Here is a 21,729-nt window from a genome sequence, read left to right on the forward strand (position 1 = left end):
GGCTGCTGTCTGTTTGAGTCGTAAATGTAGATGAAATGCAATCTTTGTGCAGCTTACTCTGAGTGCTTCTGGAGAGGCCATTTCGAAGTCGAATATATAAGGGACAAACATGGCTCGTTGCGATGATAGGTGGTAAACCGAAGCTTCTCTACAGGAAATGTATATACAAATATCCCGTTTGCTTTAGTAAAAAAAAATATTCGGCATCACTCTGATCAGTGAATTGGCGTTCGCCCTCTATAATATTTAGAGCGAAATGTACACTCCCCGTCTGACTTCTCAGTAATGGGACTTTCAGCAATTTACAAGTTCAAAAAACGCAGTAGGAATAAGGAGGTTATTTCTTAAGCGAAACATTCTATCCAGCGAACATCATGAATTCTGCGACAACCAATATTTCGTTAGTTTATAATGCTACATCTATTTACTTTCTTTCTTAATTAATCCGAGGCACGTGTTGCATTCGAGGAATAGAAGCAGGTCAGTGCTCAGGCCAAGCGCGCTTAATTTCAGAGACAAGTGGCGCATTTGTGATGCTCGTTCCCAAATATTTGGCGCAATAAGCGCTGGTTTTATGCCATGCCTGGTCTCGCAATGCTAAAGTAAAATCTTCTGGAAAGAATTACGTGGCGGTTTGACCAATTTTTAGCACGTTCAGAGTGCATACGCAAAAGCCCTGCCTGTACCTTAACGACAGCCCTCACCGTTTTCCCGCTTTGCGAAGGTTTTTTTTTTCGCATCAGTTTATGGCTTCACATAATGGCTACAGTTTTTTGACAAACAGGCAACATTGAGCGGAATGCCAAGGGTAATGTCACTGTGCATTTTTCTAAAAAAATCCATGGAAAGTATTGGAGAAGAGGGAGGGGGAAGGATTGTAAAAGTCTTTTTTTTTCTTATTTCCCTGTTTTTTTATCTGAAAGACTAAATGTGTGTGTGTGTTTTTTTTTTTGTAGGGCAAGCTAAGCGACAGGGACAACAGAAAGGCACATTTGACATACACATAGCGCTATGGCGCAAAGCTAACATGACTTTTCCCATAGTCGCCATTCAACCAGGTAAGGACTATTTCTATCGGCATGTTTTGTGCAGTGTTTGCGTAGTACAACACTGTGTGAACTGAAGTACTAAAGCGACAAACAGACGACACAAGAAGAAACACGGACACAGGCAACATTGTGTCGTTGATTTGGCGCTTTAGTACTTCAGTAACATGCACCAACTAGCCCAACAAAACGTTCTACTGCGTGAAATGTGTCTATTCCCAAGAAGTTTAAGAACGAATATTTGGTAACTTGCGCTCTTCTGATCATTTCTACATGCCCACAAAATAGACGTGTCCTGAGCACTGTCCGATGTCAATTCCAATATTGTTATAGTAATTACTTTGTTCGAATAATGACAAGTAAATATTGGAAAAGTCAATACTTGATCTTATCGAGCACTTGCCTATCTACGCCAGGAAGAATAACGAGTTGCCGAAAAAGTGTTATTTATATTGCGCCCCTTCTGGTGAACGACGGAAAGCCTCGGCTGAAGCAGGCCGGGTTAGCGAGAAACACCCTTTTCCAAGCGTTGAGGTCCCTTAATAGCTGAGCTCGAGGCTGGCAGCATGCTTGAACTTACTGTGTGCGCATTTTAATAGTGTTCGCAGCGCATGCATACTAAGGAATATGTGCGTTCAGTGAACTCTATAAGAAAGAAAACGCACCGTCACCTACTCGTCCAAGCTTCAACCCTTGCACACTGTGTCACCGGTAGCTACCCAGCGTCAGCTCAATTCTGCCTTCTACCATCGCGTCGGATCCCGTGCACCAAGGCCGTCTGGGGTTGGACTTGGGGCGCCCAGAAACCGCGACTACAAGTCTCTACAAAACTCTATAATCTCTATAGAAATCTATAAATCTCTATAGAGCCCCACGAGTAGCCGAGCACCAGGCCGAGGGACACACCTCTGCCCATGAAAGAAATCGATGGGCTTCCGGTGACATCGAGATTCGAATCATGTGTGTCCCGCATATGAGGTGAATGTCCTTCTCGATGAAAAAAAAAACGCTTTTGACACCGTTGATCATAATGTCTTACTTAATAAGCTAAGCACTTGTGGCTTTCGGAACATCGTATATATGAATTGTTTCATAGTTATTTCCACAATAGAAACCAGATCCTTGATATAAACGAGATAACTTCGTCCCCTCAGCATCTGAGAACAGGAGAGCCACAGGGATCTGTGCTTGGTCGCTTGTTTTTTTACAATTCATGTCAATGACTTAGCCCAGATTTTAACGTCCACTAATATCTTAATGTACGCCGATGAAACTGCTTTGATAATCACAGGTATTAACACCAAAGAAATAGAAGAAAAAAACGCAAATAGAGCTTGCTAAGATTTCTGAATAGTTTCTTGCGTATAAATTGACAACAAATACAAAATGAACGAAATATGCCCTTTTTCATTCACGTTTCAAAACCGTCAGTAGTGATTCTATCTCGTTGTCTATAAATCAATGTCCACTCTAACGCACCGACTCATATACGTATATCGGCGTTATTCTCGACAAAAATCAAAGCTGGAAGTACCACATAGAAGTTCTTTGCTCCAAGCCAGCATCTGGCTGTTACGCTGTCAAGTCTGTTACGCTGCCAGTCAAGCTGCTGACGGCAGCTTTTAGCCCGGGAGGACGTTTCTAGTCTGTACTAGAAGAAGAATAAAAACTTGAACTTGAACTATGCACTTCTCAGGGCACGGGAACATTTTCAAACAAACGTTCTCCGCATCTTGTATTTTTTCATTTATTCAATCTCATTTATTGTAGTGATTGAGTCATGGGCATGGACTTTCACAACGTACCTAGAACCTATTCTACACCTTCAAAAACGAGCCTTCCGCAGCCTTACTTTCTCTCAGCGAAATGAAACAAGTAAACCAATCTTTGTCAAATTACAAATAGTGCCCTTCGTTTCACATCGCAAAATAAATATAGTCAAATGCGTTAATAGCACCAAAACAGACAATCATCAATTTCATGTATCAATATTACGTATGCCAGCTCATTCGTATGCTGCCCTTAGTTTCATTGCGCAAAATAAATATAGTCAAATGCGTGAATAGCACCAAAACAAGACAATAATCAATTTCATGTATCAATATTACGTATGCCAGCTCGCCCAACACGAAATAAAACTTTTTGCAACTTCAGTATACCACCGACCAGTAATATATATGGCCAGAGATTAGTGGAATTTATTCGCATAAGAACATGGAATAACTTGCCATTTGAGGCTAACCAAAACAAAAGTGTATCACAATGGTTAAAAAAATACCATCTTCAGCAAATGTCTGCGTAACCTGTCTGAATATGTTCATCCCATGAACTCGACCAATAGTGTGTACTTGTTTACAAATATGTCCTTATGCTAAGTTGCAAACAAGATTTTTTTTCGTACTAACTAAGTGTTCCTGTCAATCTATACTGTTTTTAAATGCTCTGTGTGTTCATTATATTTATACTGTGCATTAATGTGTCGCAGACAAGCTTACTGCAAATTATATACTTGTAAACTAGTAGCCTTCGGGTAAGGCGCCCTGAGGTGTTTGCAGAAAATTTCTACTAACTTTGGAGAAAATAAACTTGAAACTTTATGTTCTACCACTAGGCCACCGCTCCAGTAGATGGGAACACAGCCACCCGACGGGGTCTCTCTATGGTTATGGCGTTCTGCTGCTAAGCGCGAGGTCTCAGGGTCGACTCCCAAACTCCGCGGCCACATCCCGATGGGAACGTAATTCAAAGACGCTCGTGCCACACGCTTTGGGGTGTGCGCCACAGAACCTCGCGAGGCCATAATTAATCCGGAGGCCCCCACCACGGGGTCCTTCATGATCACGTGCACATCGTCCTGACGTTAAGTTTCATGCCCCAGGGCTTTCAGGCAGACGATTCTTCAAAGCGTCTTTGTGTCCACCCGGCGATACTTTGCACTCAGGGAGGACGACTTAGGAATTGAAACGCTCATTAGGAAAATGTAGGATGCATTGTCTATATAGCAGCGGTCGATTATCGGCTGCTGCTCATTTTCAGTAGCCTTGCGAAATGCGGCGGTACCCTTATTTGAACTCTCCTCGCTCACTTTCTCCCCATCGGTTTCTATGCATGTGTTTCGTAAGTAGGCATTAACATCAACTATACGGACTGTAACCGACCGCCCGTTCTTGCCGTCAGGGTTTTGGGACACAGAGGCCAACAATTCAAGGAACACCACATGGCTCTCATGCTTGAAATTTCCCCGCCTGGGTGATCTGGAGAAATAGCGCACCCTGCAAATACACAAATCGCCCTACAAGCAACTAACGCCAGACATGCTGCAGAATCTTACACGCGCGAGACATTGCTACCAGCTCTCGAGTTACATACGCATGATTGCTCGACGGCGTAAAGTGTGCATATGTATCTCCCACACCCGAAGGGGAATGCCACCACCTTCGGCAGTGCATGCCTGTGCTTGTGTTAGCCCACGAGAACTTGCCCATGTGCCGCTGAGTGACATGCGCGCTGTCAGGCAGCTGCTTAACCTCGCTATATACGCTTGTCCATGAAGGGTTCATATATCTTGCTCACCGCAGCGGAAGTGTACCGTCCCAAATGGTCCCTGACTAGAAGAGCCGCACAGTTCTAAGAAAGTGCCGTCAGCTGCGGAAGAATAAACAACCTGCACGAGTGCCCTGCCTATGGGCCCTGTATTTTAAGCCAGTTGTGTCCAGTGCGTGCAACGCTGATTATGTTAGCGAACTTAACTCCGTAATTAATCACGGATGCACAGTAACATTCTAACTCTAACACAATAGGCATCGAAGGAAAGCGCCCCCAATATTTGGTTTTCTTATTTTTTTTTCTTTTCCTGCATATTGGGGGGGGGGGGGGGGTCAGGGCAGAGGCGCGCTCACCTTGGCATTCGGAAGAAGAGCTAGCACCCCAGTATCCCGTCGACAAGCCCAGGGTGCACTTCTTGCAGGAAAGCTGGCCAACTTGGTCCTGGTAGGAGCGTGGGTCGCACGCTATGCAAGGCTCCTTGCCGGTCCTCGACCACGTGCCAGGTGCGCACAGCGCTGTTCGTGACGCGCAAACGGTCGAAATCAATTCGAAGCGCGTAGCTCGAAATCATTCGAACGCTTGATGAATCGCAGCACCTAGCTTCACAGCACAGTCAGTACTACTGTCGAACCTCGACAGAAAAACATCGACGTGATGAATTATCGCATACTACGTGGTAAATAAAAGGAATATCGGTAGCCGCGAGCGTTATGGCTATAACAAAGATGCATACGGAGGCACAGACATGGCGCTGGTTGTACCGAGATAATTCTTTTTGTGCATAGCTCGAAGTATGTCAGCTATTTGCAAAGAGAAAAGCGACCCGCGAAAGTAAAGCGCACTCCATTGCACACGTGAGTGACGTGATATACAAAGTAAGGTTAATGCATAGGCTCCCTAAGGGAGCATATACATTAACTCTAATGTACAATGGATGCTTGCGCCATCTGTTAAGAGCAAGCATGACTCAAATTTAAATGACTGATAGGAAATGTGGCTTTATCTCAAGTTTTCTCATTTTCCACTCGGCGTTTCGGATTGTCAAATCCGTGGAAGTCTAATGGCGGGAGTGTTTGTATAGGCGCGCTTTAAATGTTTGCCTTAACTCTCATTCGAATCGCATGGTATACTGATGGCGAAAGTGCTGTCTTTGGCGGGCAACGTCTCTGTAAGCTCAGCATTCAGGTTACCTAGGCAGTCAGACACGGAGCCCGTGTTTCCCTCCAGCGTGGTCTTGTTGTCCGGGCATGGAGAGCAGGATTCGGCCGCTTCCTTGTCGGAGTACGTTCCTATAGGGCACGCCACGCACGTGCTCTCGTAGTAGTAGGTCCCCACAGGGCAATTGACTAGGGCGAGGAAAGGCCATCAGTTGAAATATTAGAAGTATACCACAACATGCGGGATTTGTTAACACATATTTAGAGCGCACTTATAATCAAGCTACAAGGATGTAGCCAAGTCCGACCGCAATACGATATATTGGCGGACCTCCTCTGATCACGTGGCCTCGAGCTCACTTGTTCACGTGACCTTTCGGTGGCCTCGGGTCTGCGGTGACTTTTTTTTTCCTTTTTTTGCGCCTTCTCAATGATGGCATGCGAGTTGAACTCACGGTTCGTGGAGAGTCAGGAGTCCGAGATCCATTTGAAACAGCGTCATTAGGACTCCTAGTGCACGTACTGACAGTGACAATTCATTATGCCGGCTCTTTGCTGACAAACACCAAATTATTGCAGACGTCAGGCACCGTAAAACGAAGAAATGTTCCCCTCACGTCACTTTCTCGCAGGAATTGCGCTGTGTGAATAAGAATCAAGAGAGCTCACATCTCTAAGCTCCAGTTTTGGTTATTTGTTTTTTGAAAGATTTAATGCCACCAACGTAGTAGCGCAGCGCAGAATTATCAAACAAACCCCGCTTTCTTCTTTAAATTACTTTGTTTTCTATTTTCTCTCTCTCTCTCTCTCTCTCTCTCTCTCTCTCTCTTTATTTTTGACAGGCTGTTTGCGGTATCAATTTCTGCGATATCAGAAGCTATAGGTGCTCTGAAGTCTGTTGTGCAAATGTACAATACATGGTTTTCTTCGCAGTTTTTGCGACTTAGCGCTGCGCTTGCCACCATTCATTTGCAGTGAGATGTGGCTGGAATGCTGCTTCCTACGAAGGCCAACGACCATATATTCATTGTGAAGAAAATAGCAGGCCCTATATAAATCAAAAACCGTCGTAGTTGCGGACAGATTGTGCGCGAAATCATAATGCGTTCAACAATCAGAAAAATCAGTGGCAGCGAAATATGTCTTGCAGTCTCGCAATACTTTCCCTCGGTTGTCTATTCTTGTTACGTACTCGGTTATTAACGCGCAGTCTAAGAAGCGTGAGTTCAAGTCAGGCAAACGACGCTTACGAAACAAAAATCGAGCAAATTCTAGCATCGCGTGAAATGGTGAACATTGCAAAAGCTATACAACAATTCATGTCAAGTTCGTAAACTGCTCGTACGCTCACCGCAGTGCAGTCCATTGGACACCTGCCCTCTGTGGCAAGCAGACTTTACCGAATGCGTGGTCTCTACCAGCGTAGCTCCAGCAAACGTCCCGCCAACTGTAGTTTGGACCACTTCGCTCAACGCCGCTTCCACCGCTCGTCCCAATGCGGTCGTCTCCGTGTCGCTTCGGTGAACCACGCTAGCGTTCTTGCAATCCTGATATGAAATGTTGAAAATGAAATCAAAATCATGCAGTTCACAAGGCACCGAAAACCAATTTATTATGCGGAAGCTTCAGTGTTGAGCTATCAGTAATGGGAATATTAACTTTATGTAAAGGCATGGCAGCCATGTACACGCTGCCTTTAGAGGTGGTTTATATGCACTTTTACGGAAACAACTTTCCCTAGCAAGTGAACACAGTGCACATTTAAAATGTTCTTCGAGTTATCCCTTCGCGATTATTGTATACGTTTACGTGACTCAAACGCCTGGAAGTATCAAGCAAAACGGAATTCTCTTCGGATGTACTAGATAGCAATATAAAAAGTATCACAATAGGGAAGTTTTAAGGGTAGCAAAAACTTTTACTTAATTATTTGTTCATCTGTTGCCGAAAATTGTGCCCGCCAAAGTGCATAAGCTACTAGCGCAAGCGCTGCATTTGCGCTGAAAGCATATAGTTTCTTTTCTTTATTTATTATTATTATTAAGAATACTTGCAGTTTAACTTTGAAGGTCATATATAAGAAATGCGTTATGCGATAGATGACTGCACGAAATGGATACCTCGCAACCCTCAATCAGGTGAGTGGCGTTGAAGTCGGTGTCCAGTGGAAAATCGAAAGAGATGATGAGGTCGAACTCGTCTTCTCCGCCTCCGACCTGAGCCTGCCGTTTCGTAAGCCGTTTCGTAAGCCGTCTCTCCGGTCGCTGGCCATTTGTAGCCGGAGCGGTGCTGCCCGAGAAATTCTGCGGTCTGCATTTGATCGAAACATTTTCCACCGTGCAGCCACGGCTGGGATCGCAGGAGCCATGTACAAGTTTTGCTCGTTGTTGAAGCATCGCGTAGAACTTCTCCTTCAACATTCTCATCTTTTCGTCGCTGATCTGGCAGGAATTTGTCTTGAACTTGAACTCTGCGGTGACGTTTGCTTGCTTGCTTTTTTTTGATGCTGTAACAAAAGATATCAAAGAGAGAAACCAGGAAAAAGATGTTATATATAGTAATGGCACCTTGCCGAGAGCGTAACAGTTATTCCAGTTGGGACACATTGGAGCCGTTCTGTGAAACGCGTACCGATACCGCCCATATACAGACTCTTAGGTAATAGACAAACGTGCGCTTCTAAACACCCGACGTCCGCGGTAACAGAATTGAAAGCGCACAAGGGAACTTTTAACAACCCAATCGTTAATGGAAATTTTGCATAACTCTAGCGGTTACCAAGAAACAAAACAAAGAACAAAATGGCGACAGCCCTTTCTACGACGAGTCCATTTTCGCGCGTATTCTTGGAATCAGTGCGAGCCTACTCTATCCCACAGTTGACGTCACTTCTGAAGCCGGTAAGCCTGAGGAGCCATTACAGAAAGACGTAGTGTGCCCCCTTATTCCTTCGCACAGACCGAAATTACGGCTGTTTTCTACAAAATACACGCATAACCAGATTCAAAAAGTGATATGATACAATACATTTGATTTATCTCCTTGCGCACAAATACGCTATTAGAAAAACTACCAAAGGCATTGCCCTGAGAGCACGTCACACTTATTTAGTTTCCACGCCGATACACGCTGCCCTCAATATAGGGCGTAACCACTGAGGGAGCGAAACATAGTAGTGAAAGATTGACCGATCAGTTATCATTAGTATACTTGTTTACTGGGACAAATGATCGTGTTGATAACATGTCAAATTCGGATCTCCGTGATTACCTTCAAAATAGTTTGCATCAAAACGTATTTACTTTCTGGTACAAACTTGTAGCAAAGATTGGCAGACAAAAGGCAAATGGCAAAAATAACTGTGAAAAATCACTGAGTATCATGCCTCACTCGCACCCAAGTTATAGCGTATCTAGCAGATATTGTTTTTGGTTTCGATACAATGCTAAAATATGCACTACATGATTGTTTTCTGCGAATTGTATATAGATGTGTAAGACAGAAATGTGCATCTGTGGCGTCACAGTATATAGGCTATAGCGTGCAGGCTTCTGCAAGAGGAGTGGTCCAATTGTGAGAAATTGTCCAGCCGACGCCATGAAGGACCAGAACGAAATAGAATGCTGTTACCGAAAGGTGATCGTACATACTGGATTACCGGTAACGCGACAGCTCTCGTGGATGTAGTCATCTTACCTTTATTTACGCAGAAAAGTGAGAAGGCATGTTTCTCTAGAACCGGCAATTCCTAAAGCCTAAATAAACAATAAGGACATCAATAAGTCAAAAAGCAATCCAGAAGCAAATAACACGAAATCAGCACATGAACGTACGACCACGCTCAATATGCTCTCTAAAAACAGTTGCCCTCTTTAATGTGCGCCCCTTTGAGGTGTGTATTAGTCCCACGACAATAATCTTCTTCTGCTTTGCTTGTGTTTCTTTTCTTGAAAACGCTGCACTCGCTACTTTCCTGTCGAGAACACTGTCACACTGTTAACACGCATGCCGTTCGTGACTTGGAAGTGCCGGGCTCGCAGCGTTAAACAAAGGAAATGCGGGCAAGACAGATGACGATTGACCTTATGGGGCAAGATACGCCCAAATGAGCGCCAACTTTTTTTAAGAGTGTGAGCTACAACACGTGAGATACGCTTTCCTCCTTGCGTATTTCATTCCTCGCTGCACTCCCCGTTCGCTTTTTCATCCTTGCTCGTTCGCTCGGTTGTGCCTAGGCTCGCCGCAGGATCGGGCGCCTAAGAGCTGGGCTCTGAAAAAGTACAGAGCGTTTAGCCATTCCAGAAATGTTCATGTACTCCACAGCTCTTTGCTATTTCCTTCGCGGAGCGATAATGCAATGGCCTGCAGAGCAGACCGTAAGTCCTTTGCGCTTAGCGCAGCATGCTTTGTTATGGAGCACGCTGCCCTAGCTTCGTAACTATTTCGTTTTCTTTTATTCCGTAACAACTATATGAACACTCCTATGTCATTTCTGCCGTCGCCGTCGCAGTGATGTTCCGTATAAAGTCCAAAGGCGATAACATCGTCACCACGGGCTGTAGGCTGTACACTCTTAAACAAATGGGGTGTGTACTTACCTTTTGTTGTGCATACTTGCCACACAACAGTAATCGCCATCTGTCTTGCTTGCGTGTCCTCTTTTCCTTTAAAGCGGCGCTCGCTACTTACCTGTCGAGAATCTTCTGTCATTTAGATAAGGCGCATGTCGTTCGTGGCTTGGAAGTACCGGGCTCGCAGCGTTAAAAAAAGGAAATGTGGACAAGGCAGATGACGATTATTGTTGTGCGGCAAGATACGACCCAAAGGGGGTAGGATAGGAATAACCTTAACCGTAGGCGAAGCCGGCAACCAATGGTTTAACGCGTCGTGACGCTGGCCAAGCGTCGACCCGGGATTATACCCTACTCTGCACTACCCCAGTTGGGCCCGTTTATAGTGGGTCATGAGGCTTGTTCTTTTCGGGCGCACCCCGGGCCTGCTGGACGGCCCATAGTTGTGTGTCCTTGTCTGCAAACTGCAGTGCACCTTGAAATTCGGGTGGGTAAGTCCTGGAGGTAGCTGCCATCGGGAGCTTGGCACAGTCCCAGATGATGGGCCATTGGTCCGCCAGACCTGCTGCACAAACACCGCACAGCCCACTCAGATAGAGCTCTGGGTGAAGCACGTGCAGCATTGCGGGGGCGAGGAGTGACGCGGTCTGTATTTGTCTTAGGATTACGACCTCCTCCCGATTGAGTGCCGGGTGGGGAGGCGGCATTGTCCGTCGAGCTAAGCGGTGCCGCGCAATTTTCTACCGGATTAAAAAAAAAACACTTGTTTACTTCGGCATAACTGGTCAATCTGTCCTTGGTTTCGAACCACCACACGGAACGGACACTCTCGGGGGCGCGGAAGGTAAGCGCTCGCGCCACCGAATGGGCCGTCTCGTTGTGGTTCGGTGAGGATGCACACTCGCCGGCGTGCGCCGGGAACCACTTCGTACGGATGGTGATGCCTCGATCTTGAAGTTGGAACTGGCCGATGATGGCGGCCGCCGGCGCGCTTATTCGCCCGTTGGCAAAGTTGCGCACGGCGTTCCTCGAGTCGCTGAGCACCGTGCGACACTCGGCCTCGGTGATCGCGAGCGATGGCAACCTTCTCAGCGTCTGTGGCGTTCATGCACCGCACGTTCGCTGCCGTTGTCTTGGTGCCGGTAGCCGCCGCAACGACCACTGCCGCGAAGCCTTCCCGCTTGTATTCCGCTGCGTCCACGTACCGGGCGTGCGGGTCGTGGGCGTGTTGTTTGGTGAGGACCTTGGCCCGCGCCTGCCGTCGTTCTTGGTTGTACTCCGGGTGCATGTTCTTTGGGATGGGCTCCCCGTAAATGTGGGCCCGCGCCTCCTCTGTGATCTCGCACGATTGCCGGCTGGGAGCTTGGGGGTTGTAACCCAGGGACGTCAGTATACTGCGGCCCGTCTTGGTAGTAGAGAGGCGCTGCATTTGCGCGGTGAGCTGTGCCTCGGCTATTTCTTCTAGGGTGCTATGGACGCCGAGCTTCAGGAGCCGACCCATACTCGTGGTCTCCATTAAGCCCAGCGCCGTCTTCTAAACCCGTCTGATCAGCGTGTTGATCTTGGTCCTGTCAGAGACCTGCCAGTTGAGATAGGCCGCAACGTAGGCGAAGTGACTGATCACGAACGACTGGACAAGGCGCACGAGGCTGTCTTCACGCATGCCCGCCCGTCGTCTAGAGACTCGGTGTATGAGCCGGATGGCGTCTATTGCCTTGGTCGTAAGCTTGTTGATGGTCTCGTCATTGCGGCTCTTGTTGAGCAGCAGACCCAGGACCCTGATCTTGGGAACTTCTGGGATGCGTTGTCTCAATGCTGTCACAATCTTGATGTGGTCACACTCTCGAAGGGGAGCGCGCTTCCGTCCCGGTCGAAGCGGTGTGAGGACGAACAGCTCGGATTTTGCGGGCGAGCACATTAGGCCTGTGCCGTCAAGGTGTTGCTCGATGGCGGTAACCGCCGCTTGCAGCTGTTGCTCGATGCTGGCGTCGGTGCCGCCAGCCGCCCACAGGGTAATGTCGACGGCGTAGATCGCATGCCGGACGCCGGTCCCCGCTACTGCCTTCGCTACCCCGATCATGACGAGGTTAAAGAGCAACGGCGAGATGACCGAACCCTGCGGAGTACCCGTACTGCCGAGCTTGTGTTCGGGGAGCTTGAGGTCTCTGGCGTGCAGTTTCACCATGCGGTTGGTCAAGACGCCTTGAATATAATTGTAGCTCGTTACCCCCATGTTGAGTCTTGATACTTGTGCTAATATGGCTGAGTGCTTCACTTTGTCGAATGCACTTTGTAAATCGAGCCCCAGGATTACTTTGCTGTCTCGTGTCTTGTTGTCGATGATTTCTTGTTTGAGTTGTAACATGGCATCTTGTGTGCTGAGTCTGCGCCGGAAGCCGATCATCGTGTCAGGATAGAGGCCTTCCTTCTCTATCTATTCCTGCCACAGGTTGGCGACCACGTGTTCCAGCACCTTGCCCACGCAGGACGTGAGCGAGATGGGACGCAGTTTGCCTATGTCCAGTGGTTTGCCCGGTTACGGAATCAGGATCGTTCTTGCCGTTTTACACTGTCGGGGGAGTTTGCCCGAATGCCAGCATTCATTGAAGTAATGGGTTAGGGCCTCTATCGAAGCGTCGTCCAGGTTGCGTAGCATCTTATTGGTAACGAGATCGGGGCCGGCAGCTGAGTGGGTGTTGAGCTCGTGCAGCGCTACTCGTACCTCTGATATGGTAATGTCTCGGTCGAGCCACGCGATGGGCAGGCCCCCGTACAGCGGGTAGGTTTCCGTTGGCGTGTCCGGCAGATACTTGTCTTCCAGGCTCTTGATAACAGCGTCTTTTCCTTGTTGTTGTGTGATGGTGTGCATGAGGCGGGTCAGGCGGTCGCGCTGGTATGACTTGGTATTTGTTTCGTATAGGAGGTGCCGAAATAGATTCCAAGTGCAACTGCGATGCAGTTCCCTACCCAAAGGGGGTAATTTTGCTTAAGAGTGTTTGTGCGAGCGAACGCGTGCGAGGGTAAGCTGACGTTGGTGGCTCAATAGGGACCTTTAGCGTGTCCGGTATTCGGACAAGCGTGGGCGGTTTTCCAGTTTAGCGGGGGCGTCAAGGTGAGCGGCCCGATCGGTGGCGCCAGCTGGTGGCGCAAAGCTCAACCACACAAACACAGAGCTAATTACTGTATTCTGCTTAGCTGCTGGGGTAAATTTTCGACAGTGGCGTAATCATGTTCACAATTACGCCGCTGCCAAAAATTTGCACGAGTGGCGAAGCAGGATATGGTGAGTTACTGAAGTTTTAGCTATGCGTTTGTCTGGTTGAGCTCTACAACACCAGGCGGCTTCACCGCTCACGTTTACGCCCCGACCATCCGGTAATCCGCCCAAACCGCTCCCGTTTACCGGAATAGCGTACAAGCTAAATGTCTCTAATCTCTCGCGCGCTAGGGAGGAAAGCAGTGAGGAAGTGCGCCGTCTTCCGTCGCATGCAAGGCGGCGGGGCAGGGGGGAAAGGGGGCATTTCTCTCCGGCGGCAACTGCGTATGGCACGGTCGCGCGGGCACGATCGTGAAAGCGATCTGCGATGGGGACATAGTCTAGGCGTCTATAGGTGCGTCCACGGCTCATAGCCTCGTGTGCGCTGTGTTCTCGCCGCTACGTTCGCGTTGTAGCGATAGGCAGCACGAAAGTCACTTCGCTCGCGGCTGCTGCGGCGTTTCCTTGCTCCGGCGCTGTGGCAGCGAGTGTTCGGAGTCATCGAGTCTGATTTGTTTATGTTTGCCTGTGCGTACGTGACGCCAAGCTTGTTAATTCATTTGGAAGCGATTCTTCGCAAATTTATACGGCCGCTAAATCTACTATCCTTGCTTCGTATAGCTGTCTACTAATTTTCTATCACAATAAATTTTTAAACGTTTCTTTTAACTGCGCGAGAAAACCAGGACACATAAACCACACCACAAGTGCAGTGGTGTGGTATGCACTCGTGGTATGGTATTTGTCTCTTTCGTTCGTCCTCGTTTTTTCGCGCAGTTAAGAGAAACGTCTAAAGGTATGAACCAACTAGTCTGCCCCAGAACATCCTACTAAAATCCCAAAATATGCTTCGCCTTTCGGGCGAAACTGCGACTTTTGTTTTCTTTTTTTTCTCTTGTGTTTCTTTTCTTTTTTTCTTCTTTCCGTTTTTTTTTTTATTCGCGGTAAAAATATGGCTGGTTGGTGGGCAATGTATTATCGCTCTGCGAAGAAAGCAGACGACAGAAACAAGGGGGTATGCGCATTTCTGGAATGGCGACACCCTCTCCCCTTTTCTTTCTCGAGAGAGTCGCTGCAGCAACGGCTCACGTGTTACAGCTCATATTGATCCAGACAGCGCATCGTAATTAAACAAGTACGCAAATCTTCCTTTGTGTCTGTGCGATGTGATGTCTCATGCTGTGCTTCTCTCTAGGCTCGTTTGTGTATTAACAAAAGTCACAAGCACTCACGTATAGCGTCACCACATGTGCACGAGCACGAGAAGTATGCTCTAATCGTTTGGTGCAGCCACTACATCCCATCAGGAGAATCGCACGTGGAGAGCATAACACGAAACCGGCATTGAAATGTCCAAACTTGCACCGAAGCCTAATAAGCGGGATGCATAACAAGGGGCCTGGCACTGAGTGGTAGTCCAATGAGATTGCTGCCCAATAATAAGTCGCGAGGGACGCTAACAGCACACGTCTGCTTATCAAGGCATGACCACAATCCACTTCACTCACCGCTAGAGGGTGTGCGTCAAGAAGGGTCAAGCTCTTATGCAGGCGAACTTGCTGTCGCTCATATCGTGGGAATTCTATAAGAACACGTTCCACATAAGTGCCGGGGTTGTCGCAGAAACTAATCTGGGGATATTTTTAGCTCTATCAGCGCCCGGCACACGTCAACACCGGGGCCGGTCAACGCGCTAATCGACTAACAATGTATACTTTGTTGCACATCGCCCGAAAGCCGCGACGAGACCCACCTGCACAGTCCGGCCACGGAAATGGAAATTTTCTTCTTGAACGAATGATCCATTTTCCCTCTGTGGTCGTTTGCTTGCAGGCGTAAATAGGAGCAGGCTTGGTGGGGAAGTTGTAGCCATCTTGGCAGTATACACTACAACGCTGATTATCCGCATCGCACGCCAAGTAACCATTCCGAGGAGGAGGGACGTAGGGACACCTGTGGGCTGCAGGAAAGTGAAGTGCACCTCGTTTGTTATAACCCGCCTCAAATAATAACAATTTGCCGTGCAAAAAAAATTACACGCAGTTTCAGCCGAAAGGCAACGCATTCATATTGATAGCAACTTATTACACAACTGCACGAAGTAAGGTTTCTAGTGGAGTATGGTAGCGCGATTAAAAGACGGGGCAAAAGAAGACACAAATGGACACACACAGCGCAGTGTGTGTCCCTATGTGTCTTCTTTTGTCCCGTCTTTTAATCGCGCTACCGTACTCCCCTTGAAGCTGCATTACCAACAAGCCCACATTGCAACCCTAGTAAGGTTTCTAGTTTTATTTGCCATACAATTGCAGTTAACGCTCGCCTATTACTTAATCTAGCTGGCAGGGTGCCACGCCCGCAACATAAACAGATCGCACTCGGTGACAACGAACACGCTATCACAAGGCTGGCTTGACTGAGACCGCAAACTGAGAGGAGTGGGCGCTTCTGCTGCCTCTTCTTTCAACGCATCTCCGAAACTTGACATATCGCGACTTATCGCACTAGGTGCTGGACAATACAGCGCATATGCCGCCACCAGCCATCTCGGCTCACTCTTACCTTTGCCCCCGCCGAAGATTACCTCCCAGATATATGGTTCGGGCGGCGCATAGATACGCGCGCTGAGTCACCCCCCCCCCCCCTCACCTTGCTCGTGCTTTATCGCGCCACCTGCAACATTGAGCACGCATCAAGCCACCATCCTTCGCAGCTCACCCTCGCAAGCTTCCCCTAGCTTCTGCAACATACGTCGAGCGAGGCGCGATGGGATATGATCGCAGTTGGACTTTATATGAAACGTCACGGCGACGCCAGCGCCGACAAAGACGATGACGATAGCGAACATTCACCTCTGGAGTGTCGATATCGCAACAAAAATAAATCGCAACAAAAATACGTTTGAAACACGCTTGAAAGTAGTTTTCAATATTCGGCTGTTATCCATCAAGGCACGACGTTTAAGGGGTCTCTCGGAATATTTCAGCAGCGTAGTTCCTTTTTTTCATGGCATGAATAAATAAGGTGATGTTGACTCCAAGATCTTATTGGACATGGTAAAGTTGGAAGTATATCAATTTCACGTAACATCACAAAAGCAAAAAAGAACACAATATAAAATGACATTTTTATTAGCCCTAAAGCACAAAATTCAACATATGGAACTATATCTAAAAACGTCGCAAGCACTACAGGAACAGTGCAGACACACGAAAACATCATAACATAGACAAGCGCACACAATACCTTGTATATATACATTGCTTATGCAATGTCATTTTCATCACGGTTTAGCATCTGGACCTACAATTTATTACAGTTGGCACTGTCCGCCATTCCAATAAGGAACGAATATACCCGTTCTTTCCAATCACTTCTCTTACTTTCCAAGTGCTTCATCGCGTTGCTAATCAAAGATGCAAGATTACCAACATGCCTGTCCAGCCACCATTGCGTTCGTAAACGCAACAAAAAAATGGCTGTGGCTTAGCTAAGGTTAAGCCCAGGATGCGAAGCATACTAGCCTTTATTTTAACGCGACAGCGTTAAGGAGCTCGTGTCTCAGAAAAGCCGGTGTCGTCGGCGTCGGCTCAGGCGTGCGTCGCTTGCTCAGGCGCACACTTCGTTGTCGCGCCGAACGCTGCGTTGCTCGACGCTCACCGCGTCCGATGCGGGGCGCGTAGTCGCTGTGCCGTAGACCATTGTCTTACACCCCTTGGCGGGTCGACGGGAACGCTGTCGCGTTCCACTCTTGAAGGCGAAGCTTAAGCGTCCGCTTTGCAGCTGTTATGACGTCATATGGTAGCTACGCGGCCGTGCGCGGCGCAGCAAGGAAGAGCGTGGTTGTGCGGCTAGTATGCTTCGCATAATAATCGCAGATGCTGCAGTAAGATATATTCAACGTCGAGTAATCCCAAATAAGAGGGAGTAATATTACTCGTGGGTATATTTCGTGTAGACGCCAGTTAGTCAACTGCGGTGAATTTGATTTCCCTGACGAACAGGGTCTCGATATTGAGAGTGAGATGGAAGCCGTGGAGAAGCTTCGCTTCCCTCGGCTCCCACAGTGCGTGAGACGTGCATATAATTCCGCACTTTTTTAACGCGCAGCCATTTAGCGGTAGTTTTCTAGCGTGTTTCCCTCATACCCTGGCAATTTCGTCATGTTGGGTTGGACTGTTTAGTTGGACGCTATCATGTTGTTCCCGTTTGCTCTATGGCATACTGCTACTTATGCGTTGTCTCCTGTAAACGTTCGCTCGCGCTGTTAAAAGTTTTATTGACTTTTAGTCACCAACTTACAGCTTTTCCCATCAAGTTTGCTATAAATGTTCTGTGTGTGACGTGCGACAAGGCTTTGTCCTCTTTGGGGGCTTCGAGGTTGTGCCTCAGCGACCCGTTCCAAAACTCAGTAAACCTGCATCACAGGAGCCTACTTTCACACTCTTCTGTGTTCGAATTAAAAAAAAAGAAAATGAAGTCTAAGTAACGTAGCATCGAAAAATGTGATGTAGAGCCTTGTTTTCTGCTCTCAAAACTGAAACTCGCATTATTCGGCAGGCTTGCGTTCGCGTGGGTTGCGCCGCGCTTGATTTCTGAACACGAGGAAGCAGTTCAGGCACAGGACAGGCCAGCAGGTCAAACTAAATGCTAACTGTCAACGGCATTCCGCACTAAACAGGGGCCAATTTCCCCCCAGTGCAATGCGCACACGTTATTCACTTACGTTTCACGATGACCTTGAATGTACAGTACGCACTGTTTCCGGCGGCGTCTGTCGCAGTGTAGTTCACGGTGCTTGCTGCGCCCCAGCTGAAAATTCCCGGTGGCCTGTCTGTAGTGACGGTCACAGTTCCTCCGTTGTCCTAAAGGCAAAAAAAAAGTCATATCCTGAATATTTGAAAGTCATGCAAGATGCAGTGGTTCTGTTATCTTTCCGCGGCAGCAATTCATAGTTGGAAAGCGAGTTTCCTCTGTGGGGATCCGTTCTTTCCTGTCACAGTCCATCTCCACTTTTTGTCGATGGTATGAACACGCCTGAACAGACACGTAAATATATTTGGGGTAGTCAACCTCTTCATTCTTAAACATTTCTCTCTCTCTCTCGCTCCATTGAGAAACGAGTGTCTGTTTCCATGACAGGTGCGCACTTCAGGGCGCTAACTAACAAAAAATTCCTACGAAAAGATGGAGCTCTAGTGTCCAGGGGAGCTGAAGATATGGTGGGTCAGCCAGAGTGGGAATAATGGGTAATTCCCTAAACTTCCTCCATCTCGCTTCAAACGGCTTTGTGACATTGTAAGCTGATCATATTCAACAAAATAGTGTTTATGAGTATTTCGTACTCCACTCAAACACTTTCCTGAATTGAGTATTTTCTACTCTACTCAAATACTTTAAAGCAAAGCTATTAGCCTCTCGGTGGTCGGCAATTTTTCGCATCCGCCCGGGAACAAAAATTACCATTATCAGCAATGGCTCATAACCCCCCCCCCCTTACCAAGCAAAAATGCAATGGCTCATCCCTTTCATAATGCATAGGCTACAAACATTCAACAAAGGGAAGCGAACAGTGCGTACATTCGTTGTAATCGCCCGTGCAACACTCAGAACTACATACGTTTCAACAAAGAACAAGTTCTAAACAAGCATCTGAACCCTCAATAAACACTGCATACCTCCCTCAGCAGATGTAGCAGTGGTTTTGCCACAGCTTCGATGGACATCCGCTTTCGCAGGGCCGGGATTAAGAGTCAATTCTTTTTTCCCGCGAAGCTCGGTAACTTAATTTTTATCGTTAAAAATTCTGCGGATTCAATGCACTTTCTGGAATCTGTGTGAAACGAAGCTTTCGTGAAGCGCTCTTAATGAACTGCCATAAACTTGCCTATTTCACTCCTGCGTCTCCGGCATGAAGAGAAATGGGGCACTCGCATGTGATGTCGCGCACCCATGCTACACAGTGTGACAACTATTATTCACCACGAGATCGAACTACAGGTGGCAGCACCGTCGTCCCGTTAGTGTGTCGGTGGCGCGCATCAAAGTGTACACCGCGGCTTACCGCTGTGAACTATTTGGCCCCATTTGCTGGTAATGAAACGCGCTGACTGCAGTGAACTGATCTTACATTTCCCTCTACTGGTACAATTGTGGACTAAAAGCACAGAACGTTTCTATTTACTTGGAAGGAGCGTAAGCTGTTATTCAGCGGGGAATTGGCACTTAGCCACATATAGTTTCGGTTTCAGGCCTTTTTTTATTTTTATTTATTTATTCATTTATTTATTTATTTATTTAAAGATACCTTACAGGCCCCTATAGGCATTGTGTAAGGGGGGAGTAAATTCCAAAATCATACAATAATTAGACTACTATGTGAATACATATACAAGAAATACAGTGTAAGAAATGCGCTAACATGCAGTAATGTGGTGTTAAAAATTGTACAAAAGACAAACCGAATGCTTTTGAAGGCTAGAGGTCAGTGAACAAGAAACTTTCACAGAGTAAAATATAACCAATAGAGTTACAGAGCGAGCGGGACAATATTTGGTTATAACATAACAGTATTTAAGGGATAGTAGCACAATAATAACGGGACACTCAAGAAAAATTTACATATTAAGGTTATGTAGAGTTTAAAAAATGCTTGTTTCGCTTGACTTTCACTATACTCTGGTATTAGCGTTGCTCAAGTAGAATAAAACCCAATTTACTGCTACCCTTGCAGTGGTTTAAAGAAGTCTGTACTCCTATAAAACGAAGGTAAAGGATCAAGTTAATGGCCAATCTAAATCACCAAATTGTACGCATACATCTCATTTTGTTTTCTTTTATTCACTATGGAACGAAAGCAGTTGAGTTGAATTTAGAGAGGCTGACCACTGTAAGTGACAATACGGTAATTTTTTGATCCTCAGGTTGTTTAGAGGGGATACCTTTTTTCACCCTCGCAGCGATTACACGCACGACAGCGATGCGACAAAACTGTAATTACTTGAGGAGATAAAATCATTAGCCTGTCTTATTGCATCTAACACTGGTCACTGTGTCGAGTCAAGCTAACAACGCGAGAATGAAAAGCAAACGGAAATTATGATAACCCGCTTTCAACTCAGCGTTATAGGACGCCTTGCGCCTGCAGAGACTGCCGTTTCACACACGATCGACATACAATACCTAATTCTACCTTTCATTTCGTAATGTAAAAAACCGGACGATTAAATTTCGAGGCAGCATCAGTTCACTGTAGTGTAATCAAAACTACATATTAAAAGAACACCCGAGATCGCGCAAACGCGAAGCTATCGTCATATAATTATCGCAGTTATGTTAATGCACTTATCGTAATATAATGTATATAAGTGCATGCTCACGATTCTATTTTTTTTTCTGTTGGTGAGTGATGTTCACGCAACCACTTTCACGTTTCGTGGTATCACTGCGATGTGATCGACACAACGCCACGAGTCGCTAAAGCGCCACATTCACGTCTCGTCGCCGATACCACGTAATTTGTTTAAAACAAGACAATGTGTATTTTTTGTGGTGTACTCACTCATTAGACAAAACGCTGACAAAATTGATGCGATAGCAGCGAGCAGAGGGCGCAACAATCACACATCGCGTGCTCGACACGGCCACTCACGGACCTTACTACGGCGGAAAGGCGAGAGCGCGAGGCCGAATGCTTTTTTTTTTTTTGTGCAGCGTCAAAAAATAATGCAGACCAGCGTTTCCGACTCCGCTACAACCAGGCAAGAAACGGTCTTCAGTGAAATTCAAAGCTGCAGACGCACATTTAGACACGTACTGCCATGCAGACGTCGCGCGGCCCAATCCACTCTATCCGTGGTTCAGCCCGTACCACCCGCCCGGCGGCGGCATTGCTCGCTCTCGCGGGCAGCGCAATTTTAACGTGATAGCGTTAAGGAGCTCGTGTCGCAGAAAAGCCGGTGTCGTCGGCGTCGGTGGCGTTGGCCGTGAGCGATAAATCACGGCAGTCACTTCATAAATGAAAAGCAACGTCCAAGATGGGCTGGGTGGGAATCGAACCAGGGTCTCCGGAGTGTGAGACGGAGACGCTACCACTCAGCCACGAGTTCGATGCTTCCAACCGGTACAAACGCGCCTCTAGTGAATGCGGTGTT

General features: G+C 47.2%; 1 protein-coding gene across 5 annotated transcripts in view; it reads right to left on the minus strand.

Annotated features, from left to right (window-relative positions):
- LOC135900601 (sushi, von Willebrand factor type A, EGF and pentraxin domain-containing protein 1-like) overlaps positions 1-21,729 on the minus strand; it is a 101,053-nt gene that overhangs the window by 34,072 nt on the left and 45,252 nt on the right. For 4 of the 5 annotated variants that reach the window (XM_070535584.1, XM_070535586.1, XM_070535587.1 and 1 more), the window contains exons 11-16: positions 18,303-18,441; positions 15,330-15,536; positions 7,870-8,255; positions 7,101-7,296; positions 5,783-5,938; positions 4,946-5,107 (exon numbers count right to left, since the gene is read on the minus strand). In XM_070535584.1, the coding sequence (XP_070391685.1) occupies positions 4,946-5,107; positions 5,783-5,938; positions 7,101-7,296; positions 7,870-8,255; positions 15,330-15,536; positions 18,303-18,441 (1,246 nt within the window). The remainder of the gene's footprint in view (positions 1-4,945; positions 5,108-5,782; positions 5,939-7,100; positions 7,297-7,869; positions 8,256-15,329; positions 15,537-18,302; positions 18,442-21,729) is intronic. The other variant, XM_070535585.1, reaches the window with a different exon arrangement.

Source organism: Dermacentor albipictus, chromosome 3 (assembly GCF_038994185.2).
Source record: "Dermacentor albipictus isolate Rhodes 1998 colony chromosome 3, USDA_Dalb.pri_finalv2, whole genome shotgun sequence".
Taxonomy (NCBI): Eukaryota; Metazoa; Arthropoda; class Arachnida; order Ixodida; family Ixodidae; genus Dermacentor; species Dermacentor albipictus.